Source organism: Arachis ipaensis, chromosome B1 (genome assembly GCF_059453495.1).
Source record: "Arachis ipaensis isolate K30076 ecotype BB chromosome B1, ASM5945349v1, whole genome shotgun sequence".
NCBI lineage: Eukaryota > Viridiplantae > Streptophyta > Magnoliopsida > Fabales > Fabaceae > Arachis > Arachis ipaensis.
In genome coordinates, this window is record NC_142436.1 from 120,354,466 (window position 1) to 120,371,000 (window position 16,535).

The 16,535-nt window shown below is 40.3% G+C and overlaps 1 protein-coding gene across 1 annotated transcript; it reads left to right on the plus strand.

The window, feature by feature from the left end:
• The first annotated feature begins 1,140 nt into the window (after positions 1-1,140).
• LOC148578142 (uncharacterized) lies at positions 1,141-2,827 on the plus strand. The gene is made up of 5 exons (XM_088502972.1): positions 1,141-1,310; positions 1,428-1,640; positions 1,848-2,157; positions 2,428-2,577; positions 2,681-2,827. The coding sequence occupies exons 1-5, from the start codon at positions 1,141-1,143 to the stop codon at positions 2,825-2,827; spliced, it is 990 nt and encodes a 329-aa protein (XP_088359098.1).
• Positions 2,828-16,535: the final 13,708 nt, after the last annotated feature.

Sequence of the window (16,535 nt, forward strand, 5' to 3'; positions counted from 1 at the left end):
TAGGATTGCCTCTGGCATCCCGGAATCTTATATCCTACATCACTGGGCACTGTTACTATACTGAGAACCTCTGGTTCTCATATCATATTTCTGTTGTATTTTTCAGATGCAGGTCGCGACCCACCTTAGTGAGTTGCTTTGATGGTGACAGAAGTGGAGGATCTTGGATACTTTTGGAGTCTTTTTGATTTATTTTGTTTATACATCTCTCATTTTTGTATTTTTCTTTGTCTAGGGGCTTGTATTGAGAGAACAAAACTTGTATAAGCTGTTTTTACTATCTGGTTTCATGTATGGTCTGTATATGGCTAGCCAGCTTAAACTCCGCGAGCCGTGGCTAGATTCTTATGATATTATACTATGATATTTTGTTATACTGTATCTATTTCTTGTGCTTTAAGTTAGAAGCTCTGTTAGTACGTTTTGCACTTTTCAAATTCTGTTTTCGAGCTATATCTTTCATCGGGCTTCTAGATTATACTATTTCTTCTATATATTATATGTATGAGATTTAGAACTATCGTAATCTCTGATTAACCTTTGCTTTACGGTGCGAGGTAAGGCTTAGGGTAATTAGGGTGTTACATTTAGTGGTATCAGAGCGGTTCGTCCTCGTGAGCCTCAGGAATGGACCGATTGTGCTTTATTGTATACTCTGTGTGTCTTTTATTTGATGCTATTAGGTTATCTATTTGTATATGCATAGCATGCTTGTTTGTGAGTGCTTGTTTGTGATAATTGAAGCACTAGGCTTTTGACATTGAGACTGATCACCTTGATATCGATTATTTGGTGTAGGCAGAAACCCTAATGGCCACTCGCGGACGAGGTCGAGCACGTTCACGAGAAAGTAGGAATGAGCAACCAGCGGACAACCATGCCGAATTCATGGCGGCAATGGCGACTCTCGCTAATACCATGGAAGCTAATGCTGCTACGACTCTGCAAGCAGTGCAGAGATTAGGCCAACCGGCCAAAAATGGCAATGGAAATGGCGAAGGGAATGCCAATGATAATGCTGAGGGAAACAGCGATAACACGGGAGGTGTTCCGATGACCTTGACGACGTTTCTCAAGGTTCATCCGCCAATTTTTTGAGGATCAACCAATCCTACAGAGGCGAAAAACTGGTTTCAAGCCATGGAGCGTGCTTTACAGGCGCAGCACGTTCCGAACAATCAATATGTTGAATTTGCTGCTTATCAGCTGGCGGGAGAGGCCCAGCATTGGTGGCAAGCCGAGTGCCGCTTACTACAACTCCAGAACGCCGATGTTCCGTGGGATGTTTTCCAAACGGCCTTCTACAAGAAGTATTTTCCTGAGTCTGCAAGGGAAGCAAAGGAGATGGAACTGATGCAGCTGAAGCAAGGTTCCCTGTCCGTGGCTAATTATAAAAGCAAGTTTGAGGAGTTTTGTAGATTTTCTAGGGTATGTAAGGTTGCCCCGAAGACCTACGAGAGCTGGAAGTGCATCAAGTACCAGAGAGGGTTGAAGGACAACATTATGACTGCTGTGGCTCCAATGGAGATTCATACTTTTTCTGACTTGGTAAACAAGGCGAGAGTGGTGGAAGAGTATGCCAAGACGGTAGCTTCGTCCAAGGAAACACACGGAGGATGTTCTAGTCGAGGACGTAGCAAGTATTTCCATCCGAGGGGTTAGAGTTTCAAGAGAGGAGGATATCCACCTCAAGGGCAAGGAGGCTTTAGAAAGAACAATCAGAATCAGTTTTAGTATGCTAAGGGGAGAGGAAATCAGAGTAAGAATTCTCCGGATTTGACTTGTGTGCGTTGTGGGTATTTTCATCTTTATGACTCATGCAAGATTGGTTTAGGTGGTTGCTTCAGTTGTGGGTTGCCTGGCCACATTGCGAGGGATTGCACTCGTGGGAAGAACCAGAATGCGGGTCAGGGTCAGCATCAAGGTCGAGTCTTTGCTGTGAACGCCAATGATGCTTCCAAGGCGGATCCGTTAATGAGAGGTATTTGTTTAATTGGTGATAAGACTTTAATTGCATTATATGATACTGGAGCATCGCATTCGTTTATTTCGTTTGCTAAGGTTGAGGAACTAGGCTTAAAAGTGTCAGAGTTAGCTTTTGATCTGCATGTACATGCTCCGCACCAGACAGTTATGAGTAGGTCAAGGTGTAGGCAAGTAGGTTTCAAGCTTGAGGGTAGAGACTTTGTGCATGACTTGATCTGTTTGCCAATGATTGGATTGAAAATGATTTTGGGGTTTGATTGGTTGTCGAAGAATCGGGTTTTGTTGGATTGCTTTGAGCGGTCAATTCATTTTATGCCAGAAGGGAAAAATGGAGCGGTGGTAGCTGTGGGGTATTACCTGAACTTTGTAATGGTGCATTGTAGTGGAGAAGAGTGTCAGGGTTATATCCTGTTGACTGCTAATGCGTTGGGTGATGCCTAGAACTTGGATCAGATTCCGGTAGTTAGAGACTTTTTGGAGGTATTCCTGGAAGATATCCCTGAATTCCCACCTCAAAGGGAGATTGAGTTTGCAATTGAATTGGTGCCGGGAGCCAGACCAGTGTCAATTACGCCGTATAGCTCCAATAGAGTTGGCAGAATTAAAAGCTCAGTTGGAAGAGCTTCTGAACAAGAGGTTCATTCGATCGAGTGTATCACCGTGGGGAGTGCCAGTTTTATTGGTAAATAAAAAGGATGGAGGAATGCGATTGTGTGTGGATTACCGACAGTTGAACAAAGTGACGGTGAAGAATAAGTACCCGCTGCCGAGGATAGATGACTTGATGGATCAATTGCAAGGAGCCGGAGTGTTTTCCAAGATTGACTTGATGGATCCCTAAGACTGCATTTAGGACGCGCTATGGACACTACGAGTTTGCGGTGATGTCCTTGGGGTTGACTAGGCGAGATTGACTCATGATAATTACCATAGTTGTGGTTATGGCAATGATAGGATTCCTTGGATCCTCACTCCCAAGTCAAGGCTCTTTAATTGCATTTTCACTAGTTTTGATCCTATTTACGTTTGCTGCATCAAATTCCAATTTTGCTCATTTCTTAGTTCTTTTATTGCTTAGTTCTTTTAATCTTTCATTCCATGCTTGAAACCCCCCTTTTCCCTCTTCACAACCGAAAGAAGTAACATTTCATCTGCATTCCTAGGGAGAATGACCCGAGGTTTAACTACTCTCGGTTTATGTTTTGATTTGAATTTAATATTTGATAGTGAGAATTCGTTGTCAGTTTGGACTATGCTACCAACGAATTGATTCTTGTCTTTGATTGATTCCAAACCATACACAATAAATCCTCGCTTATCAAATTTGGCACCGTTGCCGGGGATTGCTGCCAACGATGTTATATCTTTTGGTTGTTGTGAATATGTTAATAGTGTAAATAGCTCTTTTTAGTTGTTTGTTTGCTTTTGATTAGTAGATTTTTGTTTATATTTTTTTAATGACTTTTTCACGCTATTGCCACAATGCACCCCAATGGAACCCAAACACTTACCTTCATAGTCACCAATCTTGCACACTACACCCTCACTACATACAAAACCAAAACCCTTACCCTCATGAGTTTGATTGTCAACCTTCATCCCCTCAATCCTCATCTTCATACATGGATCAAGCCACACAAGAAGTACTTTTCATGCTCATTCAAGAACAACAAGAGTTCCGGAAGAAGCAAGAAAAAGTTTTGTTTACCTTAGCAAAAACTTTGGATCATTTAGCTTCATTGAGTTCATGCCACAAGCAAGAAATTCGAGTGGATGAATGTGTGGGACCAAGTGAAAAGTGTGGATTGAAAGAAGAATTGCAAAATCAAGAAGAAGAAGTTGAGGCACAACATGAAGTGCAAGAGGAGATAAATGAAGAATGGGTAGGAATTGATCAAGAGGATTCCATCATTCAAGATTTTTTGTCCAACTTGGGTAGTTCATTCTATGACCTTCGTGAACCTCCTTTATTGGATTTAGAAGGAGATGTTGATGTGGACTTCACACAACCTCCAATTTTTGACTTGAGTGATGATGAAGAAGATTCAAAAGAGGTTGAGGAAGATATTAGTTGCCAAGAGGTGAAGTTAGTTGTGCAAGAATGAATTGAGTGGGTGAGGGAGTCTCCAACAAGATTTCTAGGCCCACATCAATATGCCGTTTTAGAAACAGATAGTCAACTTCGAATCTTTCTTGGGGTAGTGGATGGAGAAAAGAAGAATGTTAATTGGCTAAAGAATGGGAAGTTCATTAATGGAGCCAATCCAACATTTGAAGCTCAATTTTGGCGCAAGAGTCACTTTTGTGGATTCCGGGGAGTGCACAAGCATGTCAGTGGTGATAGAAGAACTCAAATATGGGATCCGGGCATATGTTGCAAGAGTCAACCAAATTGGATCCTAAGTATTAGCTTGAAGTCTCTCATCAGTTTGATGAAACCTAATTGGGACCCCGGAGGTCAAATCAATAGCAAACTTGGATGGAGATTCAAGGGGGAGTGGAAGCATAAACCACCATAGCAAGGATCTCCTCACCAAGTCCAACTTAGGACTATAAACCAAAGTGCTAGGTGGGAGACACCCCACCATGGTAATATCCTTCTAACATTCTCTCTCTCTTTTAGCTTTTGTTTCATGAATAATTAGTTAGTTTGCTTGGTTGGTTGTTTTATTTTGATGTTTGTTGAGTAGTTTTAGTAAAATAAGGTGTTTTTGGGAGTTTTGTGACGTTTTGGGGCTTGAAAACCTGCTTTGGACATCAAGTTTGGTGCCTTAGAGCTAAAATTTTTGTTGCAGGAACAGAGTCCTGTGCATCCGCACAGACCCATGCGTGCGCACAGCTCCCATGTTTTCCAGTTCCTGTGCATCCGCACAGCAATGTGCGCCCGCACGCACCTAAAAACCCCCTCTGTTCGCAGCACACGCACGGCTTGTGCGTGTGCACACCCCCATCTTTTCCCTTCTATGCGTCCGCACACCATGCTGCGGCCGCACGCGCTCTTTTCCTTTCAAAAAAAAAAGAGAGACCCCGTGTGCGAGCGCATCCCTCTGTGCGCCCGCACTGCTTGACCAACACCTCCTAGTCGCAGCGCGCGCACAAGCTGTGCATATGCACCCAAACCTTTTCCGTCTTCTGTGCGTCCGCACACCCTTTGTGTGCCCACACAGGTTGCGTTTCACCTCCTGCTCGCAGCGCTCCCACGACCCTATGCGTGTGCATACCACTCTTTTCTCCCCTGTGTGCGTTCGCACACGACCCGGTGCGTCCGCACCGGCCCCTTTTCGAACGTTAATTCGAAAAGATCAGGGGCTCGCGCTTCATTTTCTATCTTACCCTAACCCCTTCCTCTCTTTCCTTTGAACACACACACTCTCCCAACCCCTTTCTCCCTCCACCGTGCGACCAACCACCGCCGGCGACCGCCCCGCTATCGCTGCCACACACACACTCTCTCTCTTCCCTTCTCTCTTTCTTCTTCTTCTTCTTTTCTCTCTCTCTCTCTCTCTCTCTCTCTCTCTCTCTCTCTCTCACATTTCCCCTTTCCCCCTCCCTTTCCTGCTCCGCGCTAGCCCTAGGCCGCGCCAACTGTCCGGTGACCAGCAATCAGCGGCGCCGAGCTTCTGTGCCGCCGCGACCACGCCACTCCCTTCTCAGTCTATTTCCCTTGCCCTCTCCTTCTGCATTACAGGTTCAACCCCTGTTGCCCTGCCCTGTTTCCTTTCTTCTTGTTTTCTACTTCTGTTTATTTCTGTTTTTAAATTTTCTTTAGTTATTAGGTGGTCTTAGGTTAGATGACTTGTGATTTCTGGATTGAATCTATGATGCTGGCTGAGTATTACTGAATGTTGCTAAGACTGGATAATGCTACTGAGTCTGAGACTCCATGCTGTTGTTTTTGCTTGATTTTGAATGCTGCAATACATAGTGGAGCATGATTGATGCTGCTGATTTCTGCACATATTTTGCTTGATGTAATGCTTGAATGGGATTTTTTGATTCAGTAACTTTGCCTGATCAGCATGAGTTTCGAATTTCCTTCCATTCCACATTCTTAAATTCTTACCTGTGCAAATTTTTCTGCTGAATGTGGCTGTCTCATGCAAAGAATTATTTTTTGTACTTGTGTTTCTGATTGAACATCTTTTTGAACCAGAATTTTACAGCCTTGCCTCTTCTGTTGGTGTTCATTGTTCCTACGCATGTTACATTTCGTTAAATACACTGTTAGCTGAGCACTTATTTGATTATTCATACTTACACATCAAACTGCCATTGCAAGCTGAAACTTATTCTGTTTGATGCATTTTGCAAGTGCATAGCATGCTGAATTGCTGCAACGTGTACATACTGCTCATTTCCTTTTGCTTAAACACCAAACCTGCCTTAAACTTCCAATTGTGAAATCTGTTTGGTGTCATTGGCAGCAGTACATGCATTACTTTCTATGTGAATTGATCAAAGGCTTATCCATGAGTGTTTAACATCACAGCCATGTACATAGCCACTTGTTCCTTTAAGTTTTTTGAGCAATGCAACCTTGTTTTTCAATCAACCATTGCTTTGGACAAAAGGCTATGTATATGTGATCAATTCCTACCTTTTCAACATGGATGAGTGCAAGCTTTCACTCTGACTTTGATTGTTTCCATTTGTGCTAATTTTTCCAAACTCTTCTAATTTCCAAGGCACAATGGCACTAATCAATCTCTTTGAACTCAATTCACTCACAACATACATCTAAGTCCTACGTATGCTTTCATTGTTTGTTCATTCATTCATTTATTACTTAGGTTGCTTGATTTTGGGAAAATAGACTCTCTTTGGAACATTCTACTGTTTACACATGTTTTTCTCTGATTGATATCTGTTTATCTGACTGGCTCTTAATTGAATTGTTTGCTTATATCCTTCTTCTTTCGACGATTTTATCTGTTCCCTGAGTTGTATTCTATTTTTTTCTTTTTCAGGATGGGCTGCAAGGGAAAGAAGAAAGCCAACCCCTTGGTTCGCCCTCCTCCCATGCCTCCCAGTGACAAACCGGACACTTTTATCAATTCCGAGGCCCAAGAGCAATATAAAAAGCTAGAAAAGCGCGCCTTTTATTATGAGAGGAAGCTAAACCTGCCTGAGAAATATGTAGATACCATTCTAAATAGAATCAATTTTTATCATTGGAAATTCGTAAAATCCGACCCGGTGGAAGTAAATGAACACCAGGTCAAGGAATTTTACGCCAATCTCCTCAAGAGGGACGCCCAAACTGTCTTTTTAAGAGGTGTCACCTTGGACACCTCTAATACTGCTTTAGAGGATGTTTTGGACATTTCGCATATTCCTCAGGCTAGGTATGCTTATACTCAAATAATGACGGACATCACCACGGGCAAAATTTCTTTGGATGCAGTCCTGAAAAAGATTGGCCAACCTGAGGCTACATGGGAATACAGCAAGGGGGAGCAGCCTGTCCCCTCGAGCATTGCGTGCACAGACCTCAACCCAGAGGCAAGGATCTGACAGTAGCTCATTGCCGATTACATCCTTCTGAGCACACATGCCACGCATATCAAGATTCATGTGACAGTGATATTATGGGCTATTCTAGAGAAAAAGAGGATCTCTATTCTTTCCTTCATCAGAGAGTCGATGATGAAAGTGAACTTACAGCAGAAATTCAATGTCCCCTTCCCATCTCTGATCACCAAATTAGCAGCCTTGTCTGGTGTAGAGAGACGCCCAACAGACCGGACGCCTGTCTACATCAGTAAGTAGCCGTATCTGCCATACGGAGATTATGATGGGCCACCCCAGAAGAAGAGGAAGACCTCTGAGCCTTCATCAGCACCTCCCACAGCTCCTGTACCCACAGCCCGACCTCAGACACCGTATGAGTTATGTCGAGATATCCTCCAGGCCGTGCACCGTTACGAGCGCCGCAATGCTCGTCGCTTCCAGTGGATAGTGGCGAAGTTTGAGGGTAGAGACCCTGGGCCACCTCCTCCTAATACACCAGAGCCAGAGGCCGAGGAGCCTGCATCGGAGGAGCCAGTAGCTGGAGCCGGCCAGGTCATCGAGCACCCAGACCGGAGACCGACGGAGCCTACGGTTGAGGAGGTAGTAGTTGATGAGGTAGTAGTTGAGAAGCATGGAGTTGAGGAGCAGACAATTGAGAGGCTTACAGAGTATATGGTTGAGGATCCCACAGTTGAGCAGCCCAGAGTCGTCGAGTAGGCAGCTAGACTTGAGCAGAGAGTAGAGATGGTAATTGAGACACCTGACCCGACACTTGAGCAGCCAAGAGCTGAGACCGCGCCAGTGACATTCTGAGAGTTGATTATATATCACCGTCATCATCATCACCCATCACCTTTTCACAGTTGACCTTTTCCAATTGGTTCCTTTAGCACTGACGACAGTGCATGACTTAAGTGTGGGGAGGATCTTCTATTTTTGGGTGTAAATATTCTCTCCTGAACACTTCTATTTAGTTTATTTTGAGTTTTTATTATGCTTTTTGTGGATATTTATAGTACTTTGACTTATGCACTATTGTTTAGTACTTTTGGTATATATATTAGTCGCCTTTAGTTATCTTTAGTATTGCACTTCTAGTTTTGGTATGTATATATTACATCTTTATATTGCTTAGTACATAGTATAGATATGGATTGTGATTGGATGATGTGAATAGCTTATGCCTAGTTATCTTGATCCTAATTGTTCATGTTACTTTTTGCTTGTTGAAAATTAGGAGAAAAATTAGGAAATTTTGAACAAATTTTGCATCCATCACAACATACATACCTACATATATAGGAAATAATTTTGGTGAAAAATAACAAAAATTTTCAAGAATTTTGTTTCAAAGACATTCTACTGAATTGATTGGAAAATTGTTTTTCAAACTTGCTTGAATGATTTCCTCATGGAACATAGAAGAGTAAAGAACAAATACCTTGTGAGTTTTGGGCTTATATCGAGTGGTTACACCTTTTAACCACTAACTTTATTCATTGTGTGATATATCTCCTCTATGATTGTAATCTTGGTGTTGCTTGATTCTTTATTTTCATTGATTGATGTATTGAATTGCATTGAGCATGATTGAGGTAATCTTTGATAAAAGCTCACTTTACCCATATAGCCTTACCCTTGCATCTACCATTGTTAACCCCTTTTGAACCTGATTTACCCCATTGTTCTTGACTTAGCACATCACAACCTTAAGCGAAAAACCATGATTTACCTTGGATTGCATCCTTGATTAGCTTAGGTTGAAAGGGTGTGTTATATTTAAGTGTGGGGGAATCTTTTGGGAAACTTTAGTAGTAAAAGAAAATGTTCAACTTGGGTATTTCATTGAAAACTTTGGGAAATGGGTACACTTATGTATGAGATACTAGAACCGTATGCATTTCACTTGAAAAAAATAATAATAAATATCATCATCATAAAAAGGGGATGAAAGTTACCCCCTCAGTGAAAGAAAATCAATAAGAAATGCATATGTGATATGAATGATAAGCCGTACATGAGTATTTGTAAGAAAAAATGATGGAAGGTTAGGATTGCATTTTGATTTTGATTTGATAGATATAGGTTGAGTAGGATACCTAAACTAATCAAGGATTCAACCATTTTAGTCCACTTAGCCATATCTATCCGACCTTAACCCTAACCCCATTACAACCATATGAAGTCCTCATGATAATTGCATTCATGCATCACTTGTGTTGATTGTTAGATGAAAAACAATTCCTTGAAAGTATGATTAGAGAAAACTTGAGTGATTGAAACCCTTAGACACCGAGTGATTAGAGTATATACACACCTAGTGGGGGTTTAATTACTCAACTCTATGTTTCCATGCTTCTTAACATGAATTCTTGCAAGTTGCTTCACTTTGATGAGTTGAATCAATTCTCTAGATTTTTGTTGCAAGGGATTGTTTCCTTGCTTGGCCCTACTTGTCTATACTTGCTTGGAAATTTGATTGTTTGTTTTCACCAATTTCATATAGATAGATAGATAGATGCATAGTATTTACATACTTGTATGCATATAGGTAGTTTCATTTAATAAGTTGATTACCCTTTTTGATCATTCTCCTTATTGGTTTAGCATGAGGACATGCTATTATTTAAGTGTAGGGGAGTTGATGAGTCCATATTTGATGGTATATTTCGGCTTACTTTGAATGGATTTTAGCATATGAACTCACACTTAAGCACCAAAATAGCATACTTTTGTGTTTGATCCCTAATTTGATCTTAAATGTAAAAACATGCAATTTTGTGCTTTAATAGAGCAATTTAATCCCATCTTTGTGCCATTCGATGTAGTGATATGGTTTGTGAGTGATTTCAGGCCTTGAAGGCAAGAATGGAAGGATAAAAGTGGAAGAAAGCATGTACAAGGGAGAAAACAAGAAGAAAACAAGGAAAAGCACACACAGCAAAGTGTGCGTGCGCACAACCCTGTGTGCGCGCGCACAAGCAAGATTTTCCATGTGTGCGTACGCATGCACCTGTGCGTACGCACAGGTCCATTTTCAGCCGCATGTGCAGACGCACACGTCTGTGCGTCCGCACAGGTCTCTGCACGTGAATTCATTAATGAAGCACGTGCTGCGCAAATTTGGAGGCCCTTGGCTCATTTTTGGAAGGCTGAAATGCTATTTTGGAGTGCTATATAAAGGAGACTTCGACACTTATCAAAGGGGGAGGATTAGAGCAATTTTTAGATAGTTTTCATAGTAATTAGGAGTAGGAGTAGTGTAGAGTAGATAGCTCTCCTAGGGTTTATCAATTTCCGTTGTAACATTTTATAGCAAGCTTTGATCCTTGATTTTACTTCTTCAATTCCCTCTTTAATTCAAGTACTTTCACTTTCATTTCCTTTTGGTTCAAGTTACTTTGTTCATATTGCAATTTTGTCTTTCTTGAAGTTTTGATTGATGAATTTTACATTTCATGCTTCCTTTAAGTTTGATTGCTTGTTTATGTTTGATTTTGTTGATAGTTGTTATAGTTTTACATTTTACTTTGCAATTTTCCATGCTTTACTTTTATGCACACAAGGTGTTTGTGAAAATGCCAACTCTAGATTTTGAGTAGATTTTTCCATCTTGGCTTGTGGCTTGAGTTCCTAGGATACTAGAGTCATAATGTCTGACATTTAGTGGTAATTCTTGGGTAGTTAGTTGACTCTTGTTTTCATTGACGCTAGCCTTTTATCAACTAGTTTGGTAAGTTGGTTAGGACTTATGGATTAAGGTCAACTATACTTGCTTGACTTACTTCTCGATGGTTGGGGTTGACTAGGCGAGATTGACTCATGATAATTACCATAGTTGTGGTTATTGCAATGATAGGATTCCTTGGATCTTCACTCCCAAGTCAAGGCTCTTTAATTGCATTTTCACTAGTTTTGATCCTATTTACGTTTGCTGCATCAAATTCCAATTTTGCTCATTTCTTAATTCTTTTATTGCTTAGTTCTTTTAATCTTTCATTCCTTGCTTGAAAATCCCCTTTTCCCTCTTCACAACGGAAAGAAGTAACATTTCATCTGCATTCCTAGGGAGACTGAACCGAGGTTTAACTACTCTTGGTTTATGTTTTGATTTGAATTTAATATTTGATAGTGAGAATTCGTTGTCGGTTTGGACTATGCTACCAACGAATTGATTCTTGTCTTTGATTGATTCCAAACCATACACAATAAATCCTCGCTTATCAACAGACCTTGTAAGTTTTGGAACCTGTGCGTACGCACACCCTTATGCGTACGCACACTTTTAAAAATCTTCTTGGGCGTGCGTGTGCACACCCCTGTGCATACGCACACTCCCTGTCTCTCAATTTTAAACTTTGTTTTCAACTATTTCACCTTCTAAATTTTAAGGCTTTCGAACATAATTTTGGGTATAAGAACATGGGAAAGAACTTTAGAGTTTTAGTTGATGTTATTTTGGAAAAATTAGAAAATGGAGGCTTAGGTTTCGGGTTTACTGAGGATGGTTTGATGGCGTGTGAAGGTAGACTGGTATGAGAAATGAGAAATGATGAACTGTTGAGTTCGGAAACTGAAATGTGAATTGACCTTAGTTGAGATGAGTCGAGGACTTTGAATGAGATTATGGATCCATGTATACTGAAAATGTTTTTCTGGAAACCACTGAAGTACTGATTTGTACTGAGATTATGAGACGTTATGTGTCCGGCAGGGACGATGGTTAATCCCGCTTGTCGAGGTAGCGGCGGCGGCATTAGGACGGTGGTTAATCCCGCTTACGTTGAGATGTGAGGTCTGAGGCAAGAGTATCCTGCTCGCATCCTTTTGGATTAATAGAGCGTGTAGGCACAAAACCCCAGACAGTGATCCAAGCACTATATCTCGGGGGTTCCCATTGATGATTCCGAAGGGCGACATCTCCATGGAGATGTGTCGGGATGGCAGTTGAACCGACAATGTGATATCACAGCCAGTAGGACAGGCATTCATCATGTGCATTTTCTATCTATTTGTCTGCTTTGCCGACTTGTAATTGTATGCCTAATTGAATAACATGTCTACTTGCTTACTTGAACTACTTGTATTATATCCTTCTACTTGTGAATTTCTTGCATTGTAATTAATTTTGATTTTTCCTACGATTGAGGAGGTTCGGAAGGCAGTGGCGATGGGATCGCATGGAGGATAGGTTGGTGAAGGCTGTGGGACAGCAGAGATATGTTAGACTAGAAAATCCTCTAATTTAGTTTACCATTTCAATATGTTAAGGTTTAAGTTATGTTAGGGATTTATATAATTATGCTTTACTTGTTTTAGTGATGCCTTAAGATTAATCTTGTGATGGATATGAAGTCTATGATTGCCTCTGGCATCCCGGGGTCTTATATCCTACATCACTGGGCACTGTTACCATACTGGGAACCTCCGGTTCTCATACCATATTTCTGTTATATTTTTCAGATGTAGGTCGCAACCTACCTCAGTGAGTTGCTCTGATGGTGACAGAAGCGGAGGATCTTGGATACTTTTGGAGTCTTTTTGATTTATTTTGTTTATACATCTCTCACTTTTGTATTTTACTTTGCCTAGGGGCTTGTATTGAGAGAAAAAAAAACTTGTATAAGCTGTTTTTACTATCTGGTTTCATGTATGGTCTGTATATAGCTAGCCGGCTTAAACTCCGCAAGCTGTGGCTAGATTCTTATGATATTATACTATGATATTTTGTTATACTGTATCTATTTCTTGTGATTTAAGTTAGAAGCTCTGTTAGTACGTTTTGTGCTTTTTAAATTCTGTTTTTGAGCTATATCCTTCATCAGGCTTCTAGATTATACTATTTCTTCTATATATTATACGTATGAGATTTAGAACTATTGTAATATCTTATTAACCTTTGCTTTACCGTGCGAGGTAAGGCTTAGGGTAATTAGGATGTTACACTTGCTGGCGCTAAACACCAGCTGGGTACCCCGCCCAGGAGGGGTTGCCAGCTTTTCCTTTTCAGCTCAAAACTCTGCCAAATTTCTCCGAATATCACCTGAAATCATAAAAATATGAAAACAGCTCAAAGTAGCATGCAAAGAGGATTTTTGCACGAAAATAAGATAAAACTTAATAAATTATAACTAAAAATAACTAGAAAATAAAGGGAAAAAGGGTACAAGATGCTCACGCATCACAACAGCAAACTTAAACTGTTGCTTGTCCTCAAGAAACCAAAAACAATATAGGACCAAGAAGAATAAATGCCTAAAACTTGAGTGTTCATTTATGTTAAGGTCTAGTTACTGAGTGGAGCTGATGACACTCTAACTCTGAATAGCTTCGGGATCTCACTATTCTTTGAAGCTCAGAAATATTAGTATCCTTCAGAATCAGAACTCAGATGATATTATAGATTCTCTTCTTTGGGTTCTGATTGATTCTTGAATACAGCTTTTTCTTTCTTTTCTTTGGTGCTTTGCACCTTGAGCCTAACAGTGACTCTAAGTGTTTTGTCTTTAAGCTTAACTTGACACAAAAAACCACAAGCACTTAACTGGGAAACTTTTTGAGTTCTAATTTTTTTCTTCTTATTTCTCCCAAATAGTGGTGCTCAGAGCCTTAGGCATACTCTGTAACAGCAATTGGTCATGACTTTAAGTGTTCAGTCTCAAGTGTTACTTGACACTTTCGCACACAAGCATATGGTTAGGGAAAACCACTCTTTTGAGCTTTAGATCAGTTTTGACCTTCTTAACCATTGATACTCAAAGTCTTGGGCTTTTTTCTTTTCTTTTCTTTTTGCTGTTAGGTTTGCTTCAAGAATCAATTTCTTACTTATTTCATAGAATCAATAATGCTTTTCTAAGTTCATGTTCCTCATGAACTAATATTCTCTAATCCAATATCAAATATGCACAGTTAATTCATACGTTCAGAAATAGAGATAGTGCCACCACATCAAAGTAACTAGAACAACTCAATATATATATATATATATATATATAACTCAGTTCTCATGCATTTTACTGCTTCTTTTTCTTTTGATATTTTCTTTAAGCTTAGTGAGTAATATATGAGACATCTTTTTAAAATAAACATAAAATACTAAAACAAACAACTAAACTAGAAAGCAAAGAAATTCTACTAGTGATCATGCAAACCTAGAATAGAAAATAGAAAATAGAATGAAATACTGAAAAACAGAGGATAAGATAAAAGAAGGGAGAATGAAACTCAACCACCTCAGTCATGGTGGCTGTTGCTCCCTCTGGAGAATCCTCTATGGCATCTCAGCTCCTCCAGCTCATGCCTCTGCCTCTGCTGCTCCTCTACCAGCTGGTGGAGGAGGGCAGAATAATCCTGATACTCAATCCTCAACTGATCAACTGATGATGTCAGCTCCCCCAAAGATGTATCAACTAGTCCCAGTAGTCCCGGGAAAGGAAATAGTATCCCTGAGGCATCTCAGGTTGCTGCTCCTGTTGCTGAGGAGGAGGAGGAACTGGCTCTTGCTGTGGTCCATGCCCGAGCTCCTTAGCATGAACATGCTTCATACCCCTCCTAGTGATTAGTCTATTAATATCGATCGGGGTATTCCCATCAATGTTCGCTCCAGCTGCTGTACAAAGGCAGTAGATGAGGTGAGGAAAAGCTAGTCTTGCAGAGGTAGAGGACTTGTCAGTTATTGACGATCGTGATTTCTGCCAGTAAAGAATGTCATAAAAACAGTCGCGTTGTAGATATAGTCTCTAAACCGACAAAAATCCCTTTCGTACAAACGTTTTGGGTGTCACAAGTAACAAACCCCTTAAAAATTGTTAATCGAGTATTCAAACCTCGGATCGTCTTCTCAAGGAACTGCGAGGAAGTATGTTCTTATTATTGGTTATAAAGGTTGTAATCGGGGTTTAGAAGGTGAGAAGCAAGTAATTTAAATGACGAGTGAATTAAATGGCAATTAAAAATAAATAATATCTGTAAAACAACTTTTGGCAAGATAAGGGAAATTAGAAGTCCAACTTAGTTATCCCTCTCAACAATAATGAAAGTTGTATCTTAATTCCACTTAGTTAACCTATGAAGCAAAGGTAAGTCAAGGGACTAATTAGTTTGACCTTCGAATCCTATTTATTTCCTAGGAAAAAGTTGGGATTATTGAAGTTCAGATTAATTAGCAAGATAACGATTATCAATTATGCTGAGTTCGATAATGTTGAGTCACTGATTTCTTAACCAAGACCAAAAGGGGAAAAAGTAAATTGCTGGAATAATAAAAGTGTCCTTAGATGGGAAGCAATGGCAACTTAAATCAAAGAGAACAATCATAAACTAAAAAATACCTTAAATATCATTAATTCAAATAGAAATCTGTAACATGGAATAATTCATAATTTAAATTATAATAATCAATTCAAATATTGGAATCAAATAAATAAAAGTAAAATTGAAATAAAAGAACATTAAAACCTGGATCCAGAGTTACTCCCAAAACAAGAAGAAGTCCTAAATCCTAAGAGAGAGAGAGAATCTCTCTCTAAACTAAATCAAAATCATGAAAACTAGAAATTGGCGAGCTCTCTTTTGAATGGATGCATTCCTCCACTTTATAACCTCTAATCTATGCTTTCTGTACTTGGATCTGGGCCAAAAAGGGCTTCAGAAATTGCTGGGGGCGTATTCTGTAAATTCTGATACGTGGCCTCTGTCACGCGTCCGCGTGGGTCACTCGGTCGCGTCATCTGGAGCTTTTCCTTTCCACGCGGTCGCGTCAGTCACGCGTCCGCGTCGTGGGTGTTCTACTCAAGGCACGTGGTCACGTCAGTCATGCGGCCGCGTCGCTGCTTCTTTGCTTCTGGCACGCGATCGCGTCGTCCATGCGATCGCGTGGATACCAGTTTCCTTAAAGCTCCGTTTTGCCTTCTCCTTCCATTTTTGTATGTTTTCTTTTTTCATCCTTTAAGTCATTCAGCCTTAGGAAACCTGATTCTACTCAATACACTAATCACGGCATCGAATGGAAATAAAGGTAATTAAAATAATTAATTTTT

What these genes read in the sequence shown, in the direction of transcription:
- LOC148578142 (XM_088502972.1), top strand. Translation starts at nt 1,141, where the DNA reads ATGGAGCGTGCTTTACAGGCGCAGCACGTTCCGAACAATCAATATGTT. An exon ending in CAAACGGCCTTCTACAAGAA is followed by an intron (nt 1,311 to 1,427) that starts GTATTTTCCTGA and finishes TAGATTTTCTAG; the next exon opens with GGTATGTAAGGTTGCCCCGA. An exon ending in CGCCGTATAGCTCCAATAGA is followed by an intron (nt 2,578 to 2,680) that starts GTTGGCAGAATT and finishes GTAAATAAAAAG; the next exon opens with GATGGAGGAATGCGATTGTG.